Genomic DNA, 25,445 nt, shown 5'->3' with positions numbered 1-25,445 from the left:
TCCAATAAATGTGACCAAAGAAATATTAGGAAATATATGTTGTTTGAACTGGATTATTTTGTCTAAGATGTGTGTGGACTTGGATTTGTGATAGATAAGGATATCCTTAAGATTTATTTTGAGAATAAATGCTCCGGTACTAAATATGACATAAGTTACTATCATCTTCTATGATAAAAGGTACGTTTTTATAAACTGTTGCAAAACTATATTTTTGGTTTAAAATGAGTGTTTATAAAAAAGTTATTAAGAGTTGTTACAAAATAGAATTTTGAGTTTTCAAAACTCGTTTTTAAAGCTTCCAAAACACCCAATCAAATGGATCCAAAGTTTCATAGTTTTTTTAATTGAGATATTTAAGATTCAAATCCCTACCCCATTGTCAAATTATTATATAATAATTTTTTTAAAGAAAAAACCCACAACTACAAGTGATTATCAAGAGACTTGTTAACAAATACAAAAATGCACGCTATGTAGGTTATAATAATTGTTATTAAGAATCTTTTAAGATTCAATAAATTGACAATGTGACCTTCCCTCAGTGTCTCCTTCCTCTAAATAAATTATAACAACAAAAATTTATTAAAAAAAGAGAGAGAGAGAGAGAAAAGATATAAGCTGCCAAGTTGAAGAAAAATGCATTTTTTTTTTGCTGAATTGAAGAAAAATGCATTTACGCTTTTCTTTTTACTTCCAATAATTATATCGTAAATAAATGATCGCAAACTTTTTCTTGGTATAAAAAATAACAGCAACCTGGCAAAAAGTCCGAAAATTTCTTCCATTTAGGTATACTGTTAATGATGAGAGAAAGAAGAGAGCATATTAAAAACACAAATATATTGCAACACCGAAATTTCCTTTTTTCAAATATACCAAACTTTTTCTTGGTATAAAAAATAACAGCAACCTGGCAAAAAGTCCGAAAATTTCTTCCATTTAGGTATACTGTTAATGATGAGAGAAAGAAGAGAGCATATTAAAAACACAAATATATTGCAACACCGAAATTTCCTTTTTTCAAATATATTAGGAAGATTTAGTACACATTTATAGTTTATGAATTACCAACTAGTGATATTGCATTTTTGAATGGAAAATTTTTAAATATTTATAGCAATAATTTTTTTTTTAATTTTATAAATTTCTTTAATAATAAAATTTTGATGAAAATAAAATTTTTAAAAATTTTGAAACTTTAATAATAAAGTACATTTATAGCAATAAAAATTTATTTTATTTTATAAATATTCTTAGTAATAAAATGTTAATATTTTAAAATTTGTTTTGGTTTCGTTAGGAAGAGGTATATCATGCATCAGATGTATGTTTCTTCCCCTCATATGAAGATAGACCTCATACATGGTGCATTTTCTCTGTTATTAGGCCCTCATGACTTTGCTTCTCTCCTTACTTGGCCATGGAAGGAAAAACACGTAGTTACGATAAAGAGTGACATCTCTCCATATGAATCAAACTCGGGACACTCACTTAAGTAACATAGGATTCAACTTCATTAGGACTAAAAAGGGTTTTTAAGTCCATGATCAAATTCTTTATTTTTTTTTTAGAGATGATTACAATATACTGCTAATCTCGCAATTCGAATATTTTTCCTCTTAGAACTCTAAGTACTTAGTACATGAAAATGTGCCAATTCAACTATAAAGCATTTGGTTATTTATTTATAAATTTTAGAAAGGAAGCTCTTTTTAGTATTACTTGAAAAAAAAAAAAAAAAAAAATCTCAACTCTTTCAGTTTTCCAAAAAAAAAAAAAATCCAAAATTTTTTTTTGTGGAGAAATACAAATTTAATGCTTTAAGAGACACTATTTAATATTTATTAGTGTAATATACCAAATAAAACACTACACAAATTTAAACCAATGCTAAACGGTCACTGCACAATTTTTACAGGAATCTCTCAACAAAAGAAAATGATAAAAACCCATCTCCCCTTCTCCTGAAGCCACTCCTAAACCCCACACACACACACACACTCACTCACAAAAATGCTCAGAGCTCTCATTCTCAAACGCTCCCACCCTTCTTCTCTCCACCACCACCACCTCCTCAAACCCCTCACCTCCACCACCGTCACCGCCACCACATCCAGACGCCCCTTCTGCACCACCACCCCAACCCCAACCCCAACCCCAACACCCATCGCTTCCTCCACCACCTCAGAGCTCCGCAGATACCTCGGCTACACAGCTCTCGTCCTCTTCTGCGGCGTCGCCACCTACTATTCCTTCCCATTCCCCGAAAACGCCAAGCACAAAAAAGCCCAATTCTTCCGCTACGCCCCATTGCCCGACGACCTCCACACTGTCTCCAACTGGAGCGGGACCCACGAGGTCCAAACCCGGGTTTTTCACCAACCCGAGAATCTCCAGCAGTTGGAGAATGTGGTTAAGGAAGCTCATAAAGCTAAGACCCGGATTAGGCCGGTCGGGTCGGGGCTTTCCCCGAATGGGATCGGGTTATCCAGGGCTGGGATGGTGAACTTGGCGTTGATGGATAAGGTTTTGGAAGTGGATAAAGGGAAGAAGACTGTGAGAGTTGAAGCTGGGATAAGGGTTCAGCAATTGGTTGATGGGATTAAGGATTCTGGGCTTACTTTGCAAAATTTTGCTTCCATTAGAGAGCAGCAGATTGGTGGCATTGTTCAGGTGGAATTGTTTTTGGTTTTTTGGGTTTATCTGGGATCAAGGTTTTTTGGGTTTGTTTCATATATTTTTGCTTGTTGGGTTTGCTGGTAAATGAGTGTTTTTGTGGTTTCAATTCATTTATATATTGCTTTCTCGAGATTGATTGAAGGTAGCCTTTAAAAAAAAAAAAGTTTGCTGTTTTCTTATGCTTTTCCTATTTGGTTTGTGTTAGTTTTTGCATGTTGGTTTTGGTGAGAAATGAGTGTTTTTGAGGTTTCATTATTTTGCAGGTGGGCTTGTTTATGGTATTGGGTTTGTGTTTGTGTTGGTTTTGATTTATTTGCGTGTTGGGTTTGGTGGGAAATGAGTGTTTTTTTTAATGTTTCAATTCATTTATATAGTACTTGCTTGAGATTGAAGGCAATTCAAAAAAAATTAAAGGTTGCTACTTTCTTATGTTTCACCTATTGGGTTTGTGTTGGTTTCATTCACCTGCATGTTTGGTGGGAGATCGTGTCTCTGTTTGGCTACTTTTTTTTTTTTTTTTGGCTTTCTATCTTATAGTTTTAAAGCCTCACTTTCTTCTAAGTATAACTATACTTTAATTAACATTTCCTAAAATCAGCTTTCAGAAAAAGCTACATCCCAGGATTGACTTATACGGTGCTTGAAATTGAAGGATTTATTTATTTATTTTTAAAAAAAAAGATTGCTCGTTGTATATCTTTTCTTGTTGTGGTAGGAAGAATGTATTCAAGTTGACCAGATTCTCAACTTGTACAATCTCTCGTTAGCAGCTGTTTACTTTTAGTATTGGCACATGTGTATTAGCAAATGCATGTTGAGGATGAGAATGAGGAAATGGAGGGATTGTCCATTTGTGAAATGGAGGTATTAGCAAATGCATGTTGAAGGTGAGAATGAGGAAATGTATTGGCAAATGTATTGGCACATTCTATTAATATAATGGAAGGTTTGGGAAAGAAATGGATCTCCTATTAGAAAAGCTGGGTTATCAGCGTAGGAATGTGTTTTAGTCATCAACTCTGGAAACACACTGATGTGATGTTAGTGCCCCTTTTCACTTATGGAACTATTCATGTTTAAAAAAGAATGATTGATCGTGTGAGGAGCATTAGCTGTGTTGTAGAGCATGTGAGAACTAGGGGACTGAGGAAGATAGCTAAGAAAGAATTGAGAAGCCTTTGAATTTAGTTTCCTGTTTGCTGTTCTATTTGTTTTATGTTTGTGCTTTGCTGTTGTTCATTCTCATGAACACATTGTATGTTACTTTTTTATTATTTCATCAATAATAGTACTCATAGTACCTATCAAAAAAAGAAGAAGGAGAGAAGCCTTTGAATTTATAGTAAAATAAATTTTTGATAAGTAATAAGTTTTATTGTTATCAACAAATGGAACACCCTAGTACACAGGGAGTGCACAAGGGGTCAAACAAATCAAGAACAAAAATTACAAGAATCTAGGAAATCAAGAAAAGAAAAGAATGATTGGTTTCGCATAGCAGCCCACCAATTCAATAAAGTTCTAAAGAAAAATAACTTGAGGTCTGGTATGGATCTCTCATTATCTTCAAAACACCTTTTATTTCTCTCCCTCCAAAGACACCACAATAAGCAATGGGGAACAATCAACCATTTATACCCATTTCGATGATGACCAAACCTACCTTGCCAACAAGCTAGAAGCACCGCAACAGATTACGGCATAACCAAACTTACTCCAAATAAACCAAATGCCATAGACCACAAATTCATAGCAACCGGACAATGAAGAAAGAGATGGTCAGCTGATTCACCATTACACTTGCACATGTAGCACTAATCCCATATCCAAACCTTCCTTTTTCGTAAATTGTCAATTGTTAAGCATTTCCCCAAAGCAGCAGTCCAAACAAAGAAAACCACTCGAGAAGGAATCTTCTGTTTTCAAATACTTTTTCAAGGAAAATAGTAGTCATTAGATCCCACTAAAATACTATAATAATCCTTAACCATGAACCCCTTATCTCTATCAGGTTTCCAACATATCTTATTCTCACCAAACCCCCTTATTGAAGAACCGTATATGGTATCCATGAAACCTGACATAGCCTCTCTCGAGCATGCACACCTCTAAAGAAACTTACATCCCAAAAGAGGACTCCATTAATGGACTTCATAAGCTTAGCCACACTCGCCTCTTTATCTCAGCAAAATCTAAACAATTCTGGATAGCTGACTGCAAGAGATGTCTCACCACACCAATGGTCTTGCCAAAACTTCACCCTAGAACCATCCCCAATATCATATAGAATGTGACAAGTAAAAGAAGGCCATTCCCGACTAATATTTTTCCACAAACCAACACCACATGGACCATTAACAGACCTAGTACACCAGCCACCCCATATGCTGCCATATTTCTCCTCTATCACTTGCCTCCAAAGGGCAGCCTTCTCAATCCCAAATCTCCATAGCCACTTCCCAAGAAAAGTTTCATTAAAAGTTCTTACCTTCCTTATCCCCAAGCCACCCGAAGAAATGGGAGAACAAGTAGTAGCCTATTTAACCAAATGAAATTTGGGTTCATCACCAATGCCACCCCATAAGAAATTCTGCTGAAATTTCTCAATTCGGTTAGCCACAATAGCAAGAATAAGAAATGAAGATAGAAAATAAGTGGGTAAATTAGATAGAGTGCTTTTAATTGAAGTGACTCTCCCTCCATTGGATAAGTACAAACGTTTCCATCCCGCTAATCTCCTTTCCATCTTCTCCAGAATTGGGTTCCATATTGTCTTATCCTTGAATTTAGCTCTCAAAGGAAAACCTAAATATTTCATTGGAAGAGTACCTTGCTTGCAGCCAAGGACATTCAACAGTAAGTCAAAATTATGCACCACACCAACAGGAACCAACTCTGACTTGCCCAAATTTATCTTTAGACCAGAGACCGCCTCAAACCAAATAAGGATCATACGGAGAAACAAAATCTGATCTAGATCAGCATCACAAAAAATTAGAGTGTCGTCCTAAAAAAGGAGATGAGACACTGCCAAGTATCTTCCCTCTAAATTACCCACACTAAAGCTTCTTATCAAAAAAAAAAAAAAAAAAAAATTACCCACACTAAAGCCTGACATGCGACCTTCATGGACAACTTTATCCAACATTTTTCCAAGGGCTTCCATAACCAAGACAAATAGCAAAGAAGACAATGGGTCACCTTGTCTCAACCCTTAGGAGCTCTCAAAAAACCTGCAAGGAGAGCCATTAATTAGAATAGAGAAGTGAACTGTAGATAGTCAAAAGAAAATCCACATCCTCCACTTAGTAGAGAACCCACCCTGTTCTAGCAATTGCATAAGAAATTTCCAGTTTACATGATCAAAAGCGTTCTCAACATCTAGTTTGCAAAGTAGCCCTAGAAAACTGATAAAAAACGTATACAGAAAGTATACTAAAAGTTAAAAAAAATAAAATAAAATAAAAAAGCAGATTGAAAACAAGAACATAGCAAGAAATATCACAGCCTTTGTATCAATCACAAATGTGTAAAGGACCAAGAAACTCCATTAAAGAGTACATAGAGAGGGTAAGAGACTGTGATGCCCCTTCGAATAGAGTCTTCAAAAAGAGAAACTTGAGATTTGACAGAGATAGCTTCTTTCCCTCAAACGTGTGACTATTTCGTTCCCTCCAAATACACCACTATGACATGCCGGAACTTCCCTCCAATTTTTCACACATCTTTGACCTCCCCTTACTCCATCCTAAGATTTCAGCATGGCGGCAACAGAATTTGGCATGACCCAATCAATCCCAACTAGATAAAAAATGATCACCCTCAAATCAGAAACAAAAGGACAATGCAGCAATAGATGACTAACAGATTCCCCATCAGATTTACAGAAACAACACTAATCTGCAATAACAAAACCCCTCTTCCAGAAGTGGTTAGTCACCAAAATTTTTCTTAGGGTCGCCTCCCAAACCAAAAAAGGAAACTCTAGGAGGGGATATAGACTTCCATACACACTTAGAAGGAAATGGGGAAGTGACCTCAGCACCTGCTTGAAGCACCCTATAATAGCTCTTTGTCTGAAATCCTTCTTTGGAAGAAGAAATTGAAACCAATTTATCATAAGCATTAGCAGTAACCTGTGCAGCATACAGATCATCCAAGAATTGAACCATTGACTCCAACTCCCAGTCTTGTGACTCTCTTGTAAACATAGGTTTCCAATGTACTTTATCATTTACCCACTCCATATAATCTGAAATCCAAGCATCTCTTATCTCTAAAAAATCTGAATAACTCCAGATATCTGCCTTGAAATGTTTTACTTCCATCCCAATGATGTTTCCAAAGTAGAATTTGGGAACCATTTCCCACCTCAAACTGAATGAAAAACACAAAATGGCTCCATCCCATCCTGATCTGCTTCCAAAGCCCCACCCCATGTGGCTACCTAACCACACCAGAGTGCGATTCACATCTGTCTGTGCATATATTTTAGCCCTGGTTCTGATACAGACTGGGTTTATCTTCTTACAGTAGTGTGTGTGTGTGTGTGTGTATGTTATTCTCAGGAAACTTTCGTATCCCGTCTATTTCTTGAAAATGCAAATCCAAGAACGTGAGCCTATAGTGACTTTATTTTTCATAGGAATCTTGTAGTTGTCTTTCATCATTAAGAATGTACTTGTGTTTTGAACATCAGAGTTTGAAACTAATGAGCAGTTATAATTTTGTGGCACTGCTATGCAGAATAGAGTTTGAGATTGTCAACATCATACTTGCAATTTCTGGTGATAAAACAAGGAAGAAAAGAAAAAAAATATAAAAATAAAAAAGGGGGTGAAGACAGAATTTAGTTGACAAGTAGTTAGTCTATAAAAGCATATTGCAGTAAGGTATGTCTTTTTTTTTTTTTTTTTTTAGTAGTTTGGTTCTAAGCTTTTTAAAAATTTACATGTCATTAGGTTGGGGCACATGGTACTGGTGCAAGACTGCCTCCCATTGATGAGCAGGTCATCAGCATGAAACTGGTAACTCCTGCCAAGGGGACAATAGAGGTTTCAAAAGAGAAAGATCCGGAGCTGTTTTATTTAGCTCGTTGTGGTCTAGGCGCTCTTGGTGTGGTAGCTGAAGTCACAATCCAATGTGTTGAGAGACAGGAGCTTGTGGAGCACACAACTGTCTCAAATGTGAAAGAAATCAAGAAAAACCACAAGTAATCACCATCCTGTTTAATGTGCAAATTCTTTCTTTCATTCATTGTAAGAACATTATGGTTTGTGGATATAGCTTGCAACTAGCAACTAAATGATTGAGACCTAGCAGTACTTTGAATAATTAATCTAGTACTTTTGAGCATATGACTTTACCATGATGTATTGAAAGGTGAAATAATCTGGAGCAAGTGCTGGAGAAATGCTTTGTTCAATTAGTACAAGATTATATTATTGTGATGACTTGTGAAATGAGAATTTTGAAGTGCACCTAGGGTTTAGTTGTGCATCACAAAATTGAATTATTATGATGGCTGTGGGCTGGTGCTAAACAACCTCTATTTCTGTGATAAGGTTCAGAGGCATTATGCTCTCTTATTTCATCTTTCTTTATGGAATATTCTCTCTCTCTCTGCTTTTTGTGTGTGTGTGTGTGTGTGTGTGTAGCATAATTTATAATCAATTAATTAAATTTGTTACTCTCCAACTAATATTCCCGCTTCTTTCCTTTTGCAGGAAATTGCTATCTGACAATAAGCATGTGAAGTACCTACATATTCCATATACTGACACTGTTGTGGTTGTGACGTGCAATCCTGTTTCAAAGTGGCGAGGTCCCCCAAAGTTCACACCCAAATATAGTAGTGATGAAGCCATACAGCATGTTTGTGATCTCTATAAGGAATCCCTCCAGAAATACAGGTAAAGCTGGTGTCTGCTTTTGTTAATGTGTAATAAAGAAAACTTATTCTAGCTTGTTGAGTCTGAATCATAAGTGATGATTTTACTGCTTCTCTCCTTTTATATTGATGTGATCTTTTCTACTTGCTGAGATTTAATATAGTCCTTAGTGAATGGCTTAGAGAGAGTAGTTGATCATATATGTGGGAAGAGTGCTGAAGTTATTTGGCTTAGTCAGAGAAAATAGGAATTTTTAGAATTTCTTATATGGATGATTGCTTGTTTCCTCTTCCTTTGTGAGTTTGCGTTAAAATTTTTCTTGATCACATTGGTTAAGTTTGCTAACCTTGAATCACTACCTACTATGATTTGGGTTAAGAGGGTAAACTAAATAGCAATCAATTTTATAACTTCTCTTTTTTTTTTTTTTCACTTATCAATTTTTTTTAGTAACTTCTCATTTAACTATCCTGGTAAGGTTGGCAACTAAGTCTCTAAGAATTCATGACAATTTGAAGAAAACACTCCAGAGATATATAGATATATTGCTATCTAATATTTGAAAGCTTGGCTTGAAAAAATAATTAGAAAGGATTTCTGTTCAAGTTCAGCTTGATTAATATAGAAGCGAGCAGCTAGACAAGCCAATCACAATCTGAACTAGAAGAGCATAGATCAGTTTGCAGCTTTATTGGTTTGTCTGTTTAAAAAAAGCTTGAGCTAAGCTGTTCTATATGTTTATATTGTCATCTTTTGTCAGTTTTATTTACATGTTAGCATTGCTATTGTGTGCTACTTGGATTCTGTCAATTAATTGCTTACGTTAGTTACTTGCAGAAAAATTACAACTGAATCTCCAGACAGCAATGAACCAGACATAAATGAGCTATCATTTACAGAGTTGAGAGATAAACTACTTGCCATGGATCCTCTCAACAAGGACTATGTTATAAAGATCAATCAAGCCGAGGCTGAGTTCTGGAGGAAGTCAGAGGGATACAGAGTGGGATGGAGTGATGAAATATTGGGCTTTGATTGTGGTGGCCAGCAGTGGGTTTCTGAAACATGTTTCCCTGCAGGAACGCTAGCCAAGCCAAGCATGAAAGACCTTGAATTCATAGAAGATCTGAAGCAGCTCATAGAGAAGCAAGATATACCTGCACCTGCACCAATAGAGCAGCGTTGGACAGCTCGCAGCAAGAGTTCCATGAGTCCTGCTTCAAGCTCTGGAGAGGATGATATATTCACATGGGTAAAATTTCAATTGCATCTTTGCTTTAACCCCATTTGTTTCTATCTTTCTTAATTTTGAATGTTGGTTTTATGTTAATATGGAACTGTTTTTTTTTTTTGTGGGGGGGGGGGGGGGAGGGGGGGGTGTGGGGGGGTTCATTTAAAATTTTGTGAAGTAAATGTATGTGCTTGGTATGGTCTGGTTAATGTTTGAATTGTAGAATTTTTTTCCTGAAAAATCATACAAAAGGAGGGCTTTGGGGTGGCCGTTGCTCTCTTCCGTGCCTAAATGTTCCAGTTTGATTTTGTAATATTTTGAAATTTTGACTCTTCTTGAACATACCCACAGCACAATTTGAGATTTTTTTGAGGTTTTGGGCAGCGTTTCAATTTATATGATGATGCATAAATTGGTGATGTAATGTCATGTAGTTGTAGTCTGTTGCATATATTACTATATTTTCATACCTCTTAGATGTCTTACTGGTGAGTGACTGGGAACTGAAAGCTAAATTTTACATTGTTAAAATATTTTGACAGTCTGCTCTGTCTAGAATGACTCCAATTTCTTGACAAGCTGAGATTTTGACCCTTCTGCAATAGAAAATTTTAAGAGTTTGAACAGTAAGTTGAATCCAAGAGTCTTCTTGATCTTATCTGGGTGAGGATTATTTGTCAAAATATTATGACATTGCTTAGACATGAAGTTCACTTGTGGTAAACCGTAAACTGGCCTTGTTCAAAATTACAATAGATTGTAAATATTTCTGGAATCAATCAAATGGACAAATTACACTTCCAGTTCCTTCTCTCTTTCTGAAATTTAGTATTTATGAAATAAACCTAAAAAATTATTGAACTTTCAGGTCTCCAAATTTAACGAAGAAATAGGTTTTTTTTTTTTTTTTTTTTGATAAGCAATAAAAATATATTAAAATAAGAGGGGTGTCACCCGAGTATACAAGAAGTAAACATCAAGGGCAAAAACAAATCAAGTGCATAAAGTACAAAAGTGCATGAAACCATGGACTAAAGAAAAAGAACGAAAGCCAAACACTGTAACCTAATCCAGAAGAGTCTTAAGGAAGAAGAGTTTAAGATCAGAAACTAATCACTCTAAATCCTCAAAACGCCGGTTATTCCTCTCCCTCCAAATGCACCACATTAAACAATGGGGCACAACCATCCAAATAGCAGAATTCCAATGCCTCCCAAACTTTCCTTGCCAACAAGCCAACAGTTCCACCACTGTTTTCGGCATAACCCAATGAATGCCAAACATAGTAAACACCATTGACCATACATCAAAAGCAATAGAGCAATGGATGAGGAGGTGGTCAACTGATTCCCCATTTCTTTTACACATACAACACCAATCCAAAATCAAAATCTTCCATTTCCTAAGATTATCAATAGTCAAAATATTCCCCAAAGCTGCAGTCCACACAAAAAAAGCAACTCTAGTGGGGACCTTAGACTTCCAAATAGTCTTCCAAGGGAAAGACTGGTCGAAAATTTTTGTCAGCACCTGGTAATAAGAACGAATGGCAAAACCTTTTCTCATAGCAGGTTTCCAACACATCTTATCGTCCCCAACTCCTTTCAAAGAAGCTCCATAAATTCTAGACATTAAACTGTAGAAAGATTCCAAATCCCAATCTTCGCTGTATCTTCTAAAAGTTAGATCCCAAAAAAGAACACCATTTGGGAACTTCATCAACTCAGCCACCGAGGCCTCCTTATTTCGACTTAAAGAAAAAAGTCTTGGATAGAGCACACACAAAGATACAAAGAAGGTTACACTGTCAAATTCAAATTATATAGTAATTCTAAGAAAGAAGAACAAGTAACTTTTCAAAAAAAGAAAGAACAGTAAGTAATATTTTCTAAAGCAGCCATCCAATCATACAGAAATCTTAAGTCTTAACATTCTTTGTTATAATATACTTAATTGTTGCTAAATTTGTGGGGTTAAACTGACCGAAAAAAAAAGTGGTGTTTAAGTGATGTTTCATCCTGTTTAATATAGTGGCATGAAACTTTACTTTTTATAAACAAAAATAGTCAATGTACTTTTGATTGTGCATCAGGTTGGAATTATCATGTACCTGCCTACAATGGATGCCCGCCAGAGAAAGGAAATAACAGAAGAGTTCTTCCACTACTGGCATCTGACCCAGTCACGATTGTGGGATCGGTATTCTGCTTATGAACATTGGGCTAAGATTGAGGTACTAAATAGATCATGGAAAAACTGCACTTTTGACTTATTTAAAATAATGAAGAGTCACCCACATGGTAACTAGGAAGGAAATGAGCTTTTTGTCTGGCTTAAATTTATTTCAAACTTTTTGATATTCCACCAAGTCTAGTAGTGTGAACCAACTTAAAATGTATAAAACATGATGCCTTTGAGTAGCTCATCAAGTTTGATTCTTCAAAGGATTGCACTGATTTAATCTTGGTGAACCAACTGTCGAAACAAGAGGGTGTTAAATTACAAGGATTTTTCTTCTTTTTTGATAAGTAAATAAGCTTCATTGATAGAAAAAATCAATACAAAAAGCCAAGGCACACAGGACATGGACTAAGGTAAGTGAGAGAACAAACATAACTAAAAAGTATAAAAACTACATCTATCAAGCAGATCAGTCAAATAAGTAAAATAGAAACACTCGATGCATTTGTCCACCCAAACAAAGTCTGGAAGAAATACATCTTTAAATCTTGAATTGATCTTTTGGTTCCTACAAAAATCCTAGCATTCCTCTCCCTACAAGGATTTGCTTCTTAATTCAAATATCCACACACAATACAGGTTCCAAAGGACAAAGAAGAGCTTGCAGCTCTCCAAGCAAGGCTAAGGAAGCGTTTTCCAGTGGATGCATACAATAAAGCACGAAGGGAATTGGACCCCAACAAGATCCTTTCTAATAACAAGCTGGAGAAGCTGTTTCCATCATCAGACACCGTTTGAGAAGCATGCTATGATGGTTAGTTATTCATCTGTATTTTTTGTTATTTATTCAAATATATCTTATTTTTGTTTTTCCTTGTGTCTGCTCATTGCTTCGAGGATCTTTAGCAATCCTGTATTGATTGTACATTAAATTAAGGGGAATTTTGAGATATAAGGATGTTTTCTGTTAGGTTTGTCTATGATAACAAAGAAGCAAGCATTTGGTCTTTGCTTTCCTGCTTTATTGACAATATATTCTTTCTAAATTCTGTATAAAAATGCAGTTACCAACTAGTACTAGTTGTGCTGGTTTTTTGTTTTTTTGCTATAATTTGCCACCTGTTAATTTTTCTAAATAAAAAATAAATAAAATTAAATGCAACTTTGGTTGAGTTCTGATGTGGCACCATATAGAGATTTTTACTCTAGAGATGCAAAATGTATATTTATTTTGCATATTGTTTTAGATAAGGCACTACCCAAGTCACCATAAATTGGTGAATTAAATTCATATTCATCGATCAAGTGAAGTTAAAAAATTCAGCAAGTATTTAGTTGCTGATTAAGGGTGAGATTTTTAGAAAATGGATAATTACACTTTGCCCACCTGTGGTTTGCCTCTAATTCTATATGCCCACCCATGGTTTAAATTTTGGCACTTTGCCCACCTGTGATTCTCACCGTTACCCAGCCGTAACCCACCTCTCCAATTTCCGTTACTCTAACACAGAAAAGGTAAAAAACAAAACTCCACATGGATCAAAACTCACACTCTCCCAAAACTCACTCACTCCCATCTAACCCAACGAAGATCCTACACAATGCAATGCAATGCTAGTACGTGTCAAGTGCTTCTTCAAACAACTTTGTAAATCTGAAGCAACAAAACCAAATTAAATCCAAGAAAGGAAAAAAAAAACCCAATAACCAGCAAGTGAGAATCAGACCCAGAAATGAAAAAACATCCAAATTTCTGAATTTCAAATTGATTTTCTAATTTAAGCAAATACCCACAAAAAAAAAAAAAAAAAAGAAACTTTAGGTTATTAATCCTCCTGCACAATTTACAAACCATTTGAAGTGGTTTTTAATTTAAGCCAAAAATAACCAATAAGTAAGAAACTGACCCAGAAATAAAATAAATGAAAGAAATGTAATGTATATGGATAGACGGTCAGTGTCCGTTTGTGGAAGATGATGAGGAAGTGTTCGAGGAAAACGAGGAGTTCAAGTTCGTGTCTGTTTGTAAAGCCGAGGACGACGTGGTCGTGTTGGACGGTCAGATCGGTCCGGTTTTCCCGGTCTTCAATTGCAACCTCCTTCTATCTGATTAGAACCCCACCAAAAGTCAACAAATTACTGACGGCCAGGATTTGAAGAACAGAGAAGGAGAAGAAGAAGAAGAAGATGAGAATGTACGGTGTCAGTTTTAATTTGAAGAAGGTTAAATTCAAATTATTAACCTTCATACACAATTTTGACGCATTTGAAGTGATTTTTCTCATCAAAATTAGAGGGTTTGAAATTTAAATTTCAAAACAAAAACCTGGAGGTGCAAGTCAAGAGATAGGGCTTGATGCTGTGTATATGACTACCCAAGAAATGAATAGGGAAAACACAAATTTGGATTTAGGGTTTAACATCACTTGGAATTTTCCAGTGGGTTCAGGTTGTGCTCAATACTTGGTTCGATTGCATTTCTGTGATATTGTTAGTCGTGCACTTAACTTGCTGTACTTCAATGTATATCTCAATGGGTACCTTGCTTATGAGGATCTTGATTTGTCAGTACTTACGTCCCATGTGCTTGCATCTCCGATCTATGTGGATTTTGTTGTGGATCTTCGTTGGGTTGGATGGGACTGAGTGAGTTTTGGGAGAGAGTGAGTTTTGATCCGTGTGGGGTTTTGTTTTTACCTTTTCTGTGTTAGAGTAACGGAAATTGGAGAGGTAGGTTACGGCTGGGTAATGGTGAGAATCACAGGTGGACAAAGTATCAAAATTTAAACCACGGGTGGGCACATAGAATTAGAGGCAAACCACAGGTGGGCAAAGTGTAATTATCCCTTTAGAAAATTATTTAACAGTTTTTATTGAGTATTCCTATTTATTAATGTATAAAAGTTAGGTGACACAATCCCATTAAATACATGACACCAGTACTTTTTCAAGTGAATGTGAGGTGGTGACAAGAACTTTGGTCTAGTCTAGAAGAAGGGTTTAATAGGATTGAAGTTGGAACTATCAAATATCAATTTCTAGTTTCTAGGCTTAAAGAGCTCAAGAAATATTTAAATCTGAAATTTTATGAAAGGCTCAAAAGAGTATTCATAGTATCTGTTATTAACCCTAGAATCCTAGCCCTTCACTTACATTTAACAATTAGATCCTAATTGTCCAACTTCATTAAAAGTCACATGCTGGTCACATAACCTTTTAAATTACTCAAGACATAATAATGACTAAATCATGACATATAAAATAAAAGACAGTGGATTTATGGCCGCCTTTTTTGGGCTTAAATTTTCCTACATCAGATTTCTGTGTTGGAGAAGAACACGTTTTTGAGATGAAACCATTCTTACCTTGATCTCTCGGATATCCAACTAATCCTTTTCATACTATTCTCCTAAGCAAGACAAGAAGAATCAATATGCTATTTATCAGTCTTTTCTCACTCATAATAAATCTTGCTGAAGTGGGATTTTGATCTTGAAGAGATGAGTAGAAAAACAGGGTCAAGAAAAGTTTTAAAAGTCTATTTTTGAAGCAACAGGAATTCATTCCTTATGAAAGGGTCACAACTTGGAATGATTAAGTGAATATAAGTGGGATATCAATCTTTTTAGCATGTGAGACAAATGGGCCAGTTCATTTGAGTATCACGATTGAACCGGTTTTAAATGTCATCATTGCCATTGGATAGCTGCCTTTGTCATTATAGACATCTCCGTTTGGAAGTTGGATCTCAATTGGAGAGCCTCCTAATCTGAGTGCCCAACTTTCTGCCCTTCTTACTGATCCCTTGTGAACCTAACTGATCACTATATCAACGGGCCAGGATTAGTCAAAGATTTTCATCGCTATTATATATAACCCATCCCTCTTAAGAGGCTTTCAGTGAACCCAGATCCTATAGATCATCACAAGTTTATTTTCAGGAATGCTGCATATTACCTTACATAATTTATCACCAAGGACATTAGAGTAATTCACCCAGCAAGGAAGAGCAGTTATGTTTTCCAATTTGCACGTATGCCTTCCCGTGAATAATAGGGGTAATCAAGTATTTCTTTAAATTATCAGTGGGAGCAATATCAAGGACAGAGGAAAGTTCTTCCCTTTTGTTGTAGTCTAAATTCTTACACTTACACTGTGTTTGGATTGGAAGAAATAGAGGGAAGAGAAGAGAAGGGATTTAGTTTCCTTAGTTTGATTAGATGGGAGAAGAGAAAAGAGTGGGTTGATTTGGAGTGATATAATTTCTGTGGGGGCAACCCTTTTGCTATCAGCCCAAATTGGGTGGAAAGAAAGGGGAAAGGAGAGGGATTTTGGGGTTATTTTAACTTTTATTATAAAATTACAATATGCCTTGTATTCTTCTTACTAGTTATATATTCAAGGTATAAAAGTAAAATACTTATTTTACTCTCCATTTTTTTGATAACCAAACAAGGTAAAGAATTTGTTTCCGTTCCTTTTGTTCCTACATCCAAACACACATAGAGGAAGATTTTTCCTTTTTCCTTTCCTTTCCTTTTGTTTCTCTTTCTCTTCCCTTTCCCTAGGTGCAACCAAACAGTGTTAAATTCGACATCTGGATGGAAATTGGCAAAAAACAAACACCCGAGTTATTTTTAGTGGTGGCACAAGCTTCGCCAATGGCCTTTCTAGAACTCTAGCCAGTGGGGAAGGAAAGGATGTTATATCGAAAACACAAGCTTGTGGTTACTACAAAGAATCTAGTTCTACTTGTCGCATGATGGTTCAAATTTTTGCTTGGTTTTACCTAGTGTGCCCTGTTAAGTCAGATTTTACACGAATCTGTCCAAGTGGGATTGGTTTTGTACTCTACAATGGAAATCATATGCTTATTACATTAAGTCAGATTAGAATTCTGCCCAAATAGAATTGATTTTGTGCTCTACAATGGAAATAATATGCCTTCTTATTTAATTTCTTGGTTTAGGATAATTTGACATCATAAATAAATTTAGCAAAATCAGTCATCAATATATATAAAAAGAGAGACCTCATGTGAGGGAGCATAAGGTTCGGCCATGTGACGCATTCTTTGCAAATTAAATATTGATTTCTTGTTTCATTTGATTCAATGTTTTAAGACTTTTCAAATTAAAAAAATAAATATTCATTGTTTTCTTTGGTTTATTGTTTCAAGACTTTTCCTTCCTCATATGTAAAAACAAAACTCTTTGCATTTCAATTCATTATTTTCACCTCTTGCACTTCTACTCTTTTATATACACCTACCCATAACCCTTCATATCTTTTCTTGTCAAATACACAGACAAAAAACAATGTCATTTACCTTTAATCTCTCGACATCACCTACCTAGCTCCAACATTGTTGTCCCATCTAATATTTAACCCATATAGAGTTGGTTACAACTAGGGAAGGAGGCTTGCATTTTATATTAAGTGACAGCGGCAATTACAATTTGTTTGATGTTGAGGTCGAACATTGTGGACTAGTGGGTTTTTTAAAGGCTGTGATTGATTGTGGATGTTTTGGATTTTGATGTGGGAAAGCCATAAGTGTATTTGTTTTAGAAGAAAGAAGAAAGAGAAAGTTACATGTTATATTAATTTTTATTCTACAATATTCCTCTAAAGTTGTTTTTTTATTGCTCATTATTTGAACTACATAATTATAATGGATATGTATATGCAATTTATAATTGTTGCTTCTTATGAAGAGCTCATTACTAACAAAGTTGTATAACAATTATGCTATAATATATGTAAAACATTCTTCAAAACCATCTTACATAAAACATTACAACACTATACCATCTTACATAAAACATTACAACATTATGCACCCATCTTACATAAAACGTTACAACATTATGCACGGGAAACTTACTAATATGAAAGAATGAAGGAAGAAAAGGGAGTGATGAGAGTAGAGAAATATGTTTCTGCAATCAACATCAAGTAGCTGATGTAGGATCATAAGTAGGTCTCAACTCACATGTTATTATAATATATAATTACCTATAAAAAAAAAGTTATTATAATATATAATCATAGAGAAAAATAGTCAGAAAACCAACGAAAAACAAAAGACAGATCAACACTGGTAAGCTGACATAATAGCTTTGCTTGATTGAAATCCTCTTTTACAACAAGAAGCGTCAATTAGAAGCATTCTTCACAGAGCCAACAGCAGCAGAGAGCGAAAAGGCTGCACCAATAAGAATTAAATGAAACAAGATTAGTTTACGTGGAGATTGAGAAAAAAAAGTGGACTAAAAGAAAAAAAAAAATTGGTAGGGCTGCAGCTTTTCAAGTCACCATTGGAAGAATGGCTTCCAAACCTGATGCTTTCTGGTACTCAATTGCTGTGTAAGCCAAAACTATTAATGGGAAGAATATCCAGGACTTTTCATTGTAGTTAATGATACAAGTTAAAAACATTTTTGTTTACTATAATCTCCCCCCCCCCCCCCCTCCTTTTTTTTTTTCCTCATAATTCAATAGTTATAATAGGGAGGGAGGATTTGAACTTTGGATATCTCCATTGGAAACACCAGGAAATGTCAAGCTACAAGACTCTTGACACTATACTCTCTTCCTCTTACTCCAAGGTGGTAGCATAATTGGCTGACTACGCCTCATGAAGTGGAGGTCATTAGTTCCAATGATCATCTATAAAAATTATCTAGTTAGAAAAGCCAACTTTGTCCTCTGATTTTAATTTTTTTGGGGGGTTGTGTATGTGACTGCTTCCATCTCATTACTTAAAAAAAAAAGATGTTACTTACCATCCCTCTATGAAGCCTCTGTCTCCTTTCTTCTTGCTACCCCGAGTGCAGCATTTATTTCCTTTGGGGGGATTCCCATTTGGGTATCCTTTCAACAACCAAGATAAAAGTAAGTTCTCTAATTGTATCCCTTGATGAATAAGAATCAATGTGAGAGAGAGAGAGAGAGAGAGAGAGAGAGAGAGATGTATTAGGAGGAACCTGCAGGTGGAGTCTCTTGTTGTGTCTCTGACTTTGGCATTTGGGAAGAGAAACAGCTGCTAGCTAGTGATGAGTCTTATTCACTGGTATCAACCTTTATGTAGTGCTTAAATGGTAATCAGAGTCATTGTATATATACACACTAGCTCGTATCTAATTTTGGAAGGGGCAATTGAATATGAAGGTAGATTTGTACTTTAGCCAGTTGGCACTTAAATAATGTCTTATAAGTTGGATTTTTCTAGGGGAGTTAGCTAATGGTTTCACGGTTGGCCTTTCAGGTTTTGTTACATGTATTGCATTAGCGTGGTTCACTTAGCTAGTACAAGCCTGTTCAGTTTGTTGTTCATTGTGAACACGATTTAGCCTTTATTCCTTTTGCTTTAAACTTGTTGAGTTGAAATAGCTTATGTTGACACTTGCACCCCCTTAGCTTTTTTCAATCTTAGTACTTTTTTTATTTTTTAGAACTGGATTCTATTTATGAATGATAAAGCTTATTGCATTGCACGCAAGCATGAGTTCTCCACGTCATAAATTATAAAGTAAAAGGAAAGCCTAATTTAAAGGTTTGGGATCAAAAAAAGTGTATAAATCCGGCAGACGTAGACACTGCTTTTTTATTTGGGTTCTTTACTTAGTGAAGAGGGAATATGTAGCTTTGAAAGCATGAAAGTTAATGAGAATATTCTGCCATTAAGTTTGCTTCTTTGTCCAAAGAATGTGTGCTTTGATTCCAACGTTGTCAAACAAACACACTTAATGAACGCACTATTGGTGATACTTTTGTCAACTATTACATGAATGTTAGAAAGCAGGATTAGAATTCTGCATATTATGCTGCATATGAACGCCACCTTGGAAGCGTATCAATCTGTTAAGAATATAAAAATCTTCACTTTTTGTTTGTGGAGGATGTCATATTCGAAAAGCAATTATTCTGAGGATGTGTTTGCTTGCAAATATTCTTGGTTCTGATTTTCAAAACTATAATGTTTTGGAAAAATGGATTGACTCATCTGAGATTATCCTTATCTATAACATATTGTAAAAAGAGTATTCATTTTTCATTTTCTTTTTTGATAGGTGGAAAAGAGTATTCATTAGATCACAAAAGGAGCATGGCATTATCTAGCTAAATTGGCCCCTCTACTGGAGTGGCTTTACGTTGCTTCATTCCCAGTTAATAACGCATTACCATAAAAGTGTTTTGACAACTTCGCTAAATGGCTTTAAGAGGGTTCCTTAAAACTGAATTTTGAAGTTTTAGGAAAAATTTTACAATTCATTGTTCATGCTTTATAAATCTATAATTTTAAAGCATTATCCACTATAGTTTGTCAAATACTTGAAATGCTAAAGATCTTTTCAGTTAAAAGTTTTATATTGTAAAAACTATACTACTAAACTCTACAATCCAAAGCTCTACTTATTACAGCAATGTCAAAGGAGCAGCAAGAAGATTCCCAGGTTTCACATTCCATACTCTAGTTTGGTCCTATAGCAAAATTTTCTTTTCAGTCAAAAAATGAAGTACGGATTAAGGCAAAATTTTTTTTTTTGAGAGAGAGTTTCAACCTATGGCGTCACTCCTGATGATAGTTCTTTATCATTAGACTAAGACACCAATCAGTTTTTAGTGTAGGCGGGGATTAAGGCAAAATTAAATACAAAATAATCTAGGAATGTAATGTTCCAAGCACTCGCCAAAAGTTGACTTACAACAAAATTTAAGGGATTAGAGTACAACACAAAAGCATCCCAACTATTAATTCCTGCCTTAGCTTGCAAATCTACATAATTGTTCATTTTTATGGTGAGCATGTTGGAGTCGAGCCCTCCTTAAAAATATTGAAGTAGAAATCTGCAATAAGATATTCTGGTATTGTACAAGTGGCAATTAAACGCATGTTACTACAAGAAGTTAGGATGTCCACTATAAATTTGGCATCGACTTCTATAATGATTTTGAGAATGATCAAGTTGAATTTTAGTGAGAGCCCAAAATTTTGCCATTAGTGTGTTTGTGTGACCTATGTTTCTAGAGAAGTCACTGAACCAAGCTATCCTAATAAGTCTTGGATTTCCTAACATATAGCCATGGTACCCAGTCGACAAGTCTAAGGCTTTTGTGTTTGTTTCCTTTGGGAGTTAGAGAGCAGTAGAGAAATCTATGGTTAGTGCTTTGATTCTTTTGAAACTGTCATGGGCTCAAAAACATGGTTTTCAAGGACATCTATCTTTAAAAAAAAAATTATTGTATCAGGTTGTTTAGATTTGCCACAAGACTATGGACCCCCTGATAATTGATGAAGGTTGATGAATCAGAGTTGGAGAGTTGTTTATTCCATTTTGTCCACGAATTGGAGGAAGAAGTTCGATAGACCCACCCACAAGGCACCCAATCCTTTCTAGCACAGGAAGGGGAGTCTTGAAGTATATGGAGCAAAATCTTAGGAGCATTCTTACACAGAGGGCAAACATGTATACTCTTCTCTGTTTTAAGAAGCCATTAGTCTGAGAGACTTTCATGACAAACTAGCAATTTATGATTAGTTTGATTAGGTCGAGGAAGGGTGATTTGGTAGGTCGATGCTATCTCGGGATATTTTTTTAGGACCTAATTCAAATTGTGTCCAATGAAAATAAAACTTGGCCCTACCTTCATAGATTAGCCCAAACAACTTCACAATTAAACCCAAATAATATCACAAATTAGCCAAACAACAATAATTGAGATCAACCCAAAAATTTAACAAAAACTTATTACAAAGATTATTAAAAGAAAAGGTAAAAATGACAATCAATAATCAGCCCATAATTGTTTTTTATTATACTTTGCCCCCTTAACTTAAAATTCTAGCTTTGTCATTGGATGGGGCCCAAGTTAAACATTCCTATTGGTTTGAGATTAGAGGTTTTGAACAACGCTAATGATTTTTATGAGTTGAAAATTTAAACAAAGAGAAATTTTTTCAAGACTTCGGTTTCCTTAGGCATCCTAGACATATATGAGTCTGAGTTTATCCTCCTTGTTGAATAGGCCCTTAATGGTCCCTTGTAGGGGTCCAATGCTAGTCCAATTGCCATTCCAAAAGCTAAAGGACATATCATTTTTTATCACCTAAGGATAAGAGCATTAGTATTGGTAGTGCTAAAAAGTTATATTGCTATTTTTAGTACCATCAAATACAAATATGGCTACATTGGTGGAGCCATAGCCAAATAATTTGGCTCCACAATTACAGTGTACAACTATTTTGGCTAGCTCATAGGTAATATATATATATATATATATATTTTTCTTTTTTTTCACGTGTTCTCTTTTTCTTTTGCTAGTGTTCGCGTGTTCACACTGCTAGCTACTTTTATTAACTACGTAGGTTAGATTATTTATTATAGTGAGTATATTATTTTATTGTGTTGAAAGCTAAAATAAAACCACTAATGTTAAGTATCTTGTAAAGTGAGAAGGTAAAATAGATAAAGTAGTTTTTTATGAAACTATATTGCTAAATTTATGGCTCTATCAATGTGGATGCTCTTAGAGCACTTAGTGCAAATATTTTTTTCTTTGCATTACTTATGCATGAGTGCATACAATTTGCCAACCTAACAAAACCGATCCAACCCAATGCCTCGGGTTGGTTTTTGTGAGTTAGTGGGTTGACTTGAGTTGGAAGTTTATTTTAAGTCTTAGGTCGAGTTAGATTCGAATTGATAGTTTTTTCAACCAATCTGATCCAGCCCGATGTATCATATATATAGATTTGTTTTATTACCTTATTTTAATTTGTATAGTTTGATTTATTTTGGCCTTTTAATTTATTTATTTTTGATGAATTTGGGAATTTGCAATATAATTTAGGAATATTATATGAATTTTAATAATTTATTAAAAAAATTAAATAGTTAATGAAAATCCAAATTTTTACAAGACATGAAATATACAAGTACAACCTACCAACCCATCCCAACCTACTTGGGTTGGGTTGGTTTTTACACATGCGATGAGTTTGGTTGAGTTAGAAATTTATCAACATGACAAGTTTGAGTTTGGTTGAAAAAACCTTACAACCTTATCTATACACACCCCTATTTATGGTGAAATTTCTTCTAGTGTTGAGGCCCAGATCTCCTCCAATTCTTGCCACAAGGCCCAAGCTCTTTGGGAAAGGAGGGCCTTGTTACGCCAATTGGACCTTTGATTCCTATAGACCCCTTTGAACCTTTAGTTTGGTAACTATCTCATCCAATTCAGTGTAGTTTTTATTTTTTTTTTACTCTCTGGTGCGTCTCCCTAAAGAAAGGAAGTTCCTTTTGAGTTTATCAATCTTTTTTTCGGGCTGTACTTGGGAGGACGCAATGCATGGATATTGCTGTTGTGACGAAATTTATGAGAACGATTCTGCCTGCTATAAGAGCGTTCTAGTTTTCCAGCCTAAAAAGCCTATACCTAATTGCTGGAAACTAGTATAGGATCTTGTCCCTCTATCTTTAATAATGGGAACTCCTAGTTATTTTCCAAATTCAAGAAAAGATTTGAAATCTAGTTCTGTCTTGAGCACACAAATCTAGCTATGTGCATTGACACATGAAGGAACTTTGAACAAAAGTCTCTTAATAATGTGTTAAACTAGCTTGTATCCTAATTTACTAGGCATCTTGAAGACCTTTTTATATTCTAGTTGCTGAGCTCTGTGCATAATATCTTTATGCACAAAAGCCTCTCGAATTGCACCCTAACTTGTTTCCTATAGTTTTGCAGAATCAGCACAGCTAGTGAATCTGAGGTCTGGTACAATACACTGAAGTGCACTTCGTGGGGTCAAGTCATGGACTCATGGGGTGGCACAACTTTTGGAGCCTGGTGCTGCCTGTAAAAGATTCGTGTCATTGTTAAAGCAAATCATTCTTCAATAATTGCATGCTTATATACAAGGGCGTGTTATTTCTTTTCATGATATAATTGCTAACACAAATTTAATGACTCTGTGTGGGAAATGTTACTTTTATCATACGTGGTCTCAGAGTCCAGACCGTATGAGTAGGGAGTAAATTAAGAAGTGAAGTACTAGTTTTACAACAAATCCGAGAGGGACAGAACAGAAAAAAGGACCCTCAACTCACAATTTTTTAACGCCTTCCAAGAGCTGAAGATGATGAGACTAATGCCTAATAGCTCTGTGCTATGCCCGTTTATTTGCAGAATGTAAAAGAACTTTGCCGGCCTGTCTCTCCATTGGCATACACTAGCTATTTTATCACTTGACTTTGGAACTCCAATTACTTCAGAAAGTAAGGCAAATGGGGTCAATGAGATGGGCATACTTGCCTAACTGACACTTCCAGTACTACTTTATCAGTTTCAACTTGCATACCCACTTACAAAACAAAAACAAAAACAAAAAAATAAAATAAAATAAAACCAAAAAACTTAAGTACCCAAAAAAAGAAGAAGCTTTCCCAATCTCTTTTTGTTAACAGGTGCTTTTAAGCATTTGATAAGGTAGCATCGATTGGGTCTCATATACATTAGGAATTAGAAGCAGTAAAAGAAGCAAAAGTTAGTTAAAATTTGGGCTTTTTAATTGAAAGATGCAAAAGTTAATTAAAATTTGAACTTTTGTCAATTGTCTATAAAAAGTAACTTGATTGCATTGGTTTTCCCATCCTTGGAGCATTTGATAAACAGATTCATATGAATGATTTTTGTTAATTGGTGAATGATTTGTAATATGTATCTTGATTGAATTGGGGTCCCTATTTTTAGGGCATTTGTTAATTAATCAGACCCTTTATTTTCCTTTTTTTTTATCCATTTTATTTTACTTTGTAAAATTTGAGGAGAGAAGCATCCTTCCAATTTATATACGTATTTTTTTCCCCTCTCTTTTATTATTTGACACATTTTCTCTTTTAAGCATCCATTTTGTCTCACTCACATGTATTGGGAAATAGCAAAATGAGCAAAAGTTAATTAAAATTTGAGTTTTTTAATTGAAAGTGACTGATTGTCAATAAAATGTAGCTTGATTGAATTAAATTTTTCATCTTTAGGACATTCATTAGCATGATCCTTTTATTTCATATATTTTTAATTGCTCTCTCTCTCTCTCTCTCTCTCTCTCTTAATATAACATATTTTATCTTTTTATCATATATCCCTCGGAATCCCATTTTATATTTCTATCCTTACCTCCCTCCCAACTTCCATTCTAAATAACCTCTTCTTTTTCCAAGCTTAATTTTTTGGTAAGTAAATTATTGCTACAACCCGTTTGAGATAGGTCGTACCACTAGGCCTGGTCCCCTCTTGATATGCCTTGTGGGCCCATATTTTGGGCCTTTGAAAATTCAGGCTTGTCTTGGTCCTCTTGGGCCCCGCTAAGATAAACTACATCTTAAAATTTCTCTTTCTTGGGTAAAAATAATCATCTACTATTAACACCCCAATAAAAATTAAAAAAA

The 25,445-nt window shown here is 35.1% G+C and overlaps 1 protein-coding gene and 1 long non-coding RNA gene across 5 annotated transcripts; one reads left to right on the top strand and one right to left on the bottom strand.

Moving 5' to 3' along the window:
• Nucleotides 1–1,911: 1,911 nt before the first annotated feature.
• Nucleotides 1,912–23,993, top strand: LOC115952607 (L-galactono-1,4-lactone dehydrogenase, mitochondrial). 4 transcript variants are annotated; one of them, XM_031069786.1, is made up of 7 exons: nucleotides 1,912–2,676; nucleotides 7,644–7,894; nucleotides 8,409–8,594; nucleotides 9,411–9,825; nucleotides 11,897–12,037; nucleotides 12,625–12,799; nucleotides 23,743–23,993. In XM_031069786.1, the coding sequence occupies exons 1-6, from the start codon at nucleotides 2,017–2,019 to the stop codon at nucleotides 12,781–12,783; spliced, it is 1,812 nt and encodes a 603-aa protein (XP_030925646.1). In that variant the 5' UTR covers nucleotides 1,912–2,016; the 3' UTR covers nucleotides 12,784–12,799; nucleotides 23,743–23,993. The 4 variants fall into 4 exon arrangements, with proteins under 4 accessions (XP_030925646.1, XP_030925645.1, XP_030925643.1 ...); XM_031069785.1 differs by having other exon boundaries at nucleotides 23,735–23,993; XM_031069783.1 differs by lacking the exon at nucleotides 23,743–23,993 and adding an exon at nucleotides 20,061–20,424.
• LOC115952608 lies at nucleotides 17,745–19,355 on the bottom strand. Its single transcript, XR_004083482.1, has 3 exons — nucleotides 18,975–19,355; nucleotides 18,774–18,861; nucleotides 17,745–18,193 (listed from the first exon to the last, which is right to left on the bottom strand). It is a non-coding gene; the product is annotated as an uncharacterized LOC115952608 (long non-coding RNA).
• Nucleotides 23,994–25,445: the final 1,452 nt, after the last annotated feature.

This window comes from Quercus lobata, chromosome 7, assembly GCF_001633185.2.
Source record: "Quercus lobata isolate SW786 chromosome 7, ValleyOak3.0 Primary Assembly, whole genome shotgun sequence".
NCBI classification, from domain to species: domain Eukaryota; kingdom Viridiplantae; phylum Streptophyta; class Magnoliopsida; order Fagales; family Fagaceae; genus Quercus; species Quercus lobata.
Note: the sequence above shows the minus strand (reverse complement) of the source record. Positions and strands in the feature narration are given on the sequence as shown.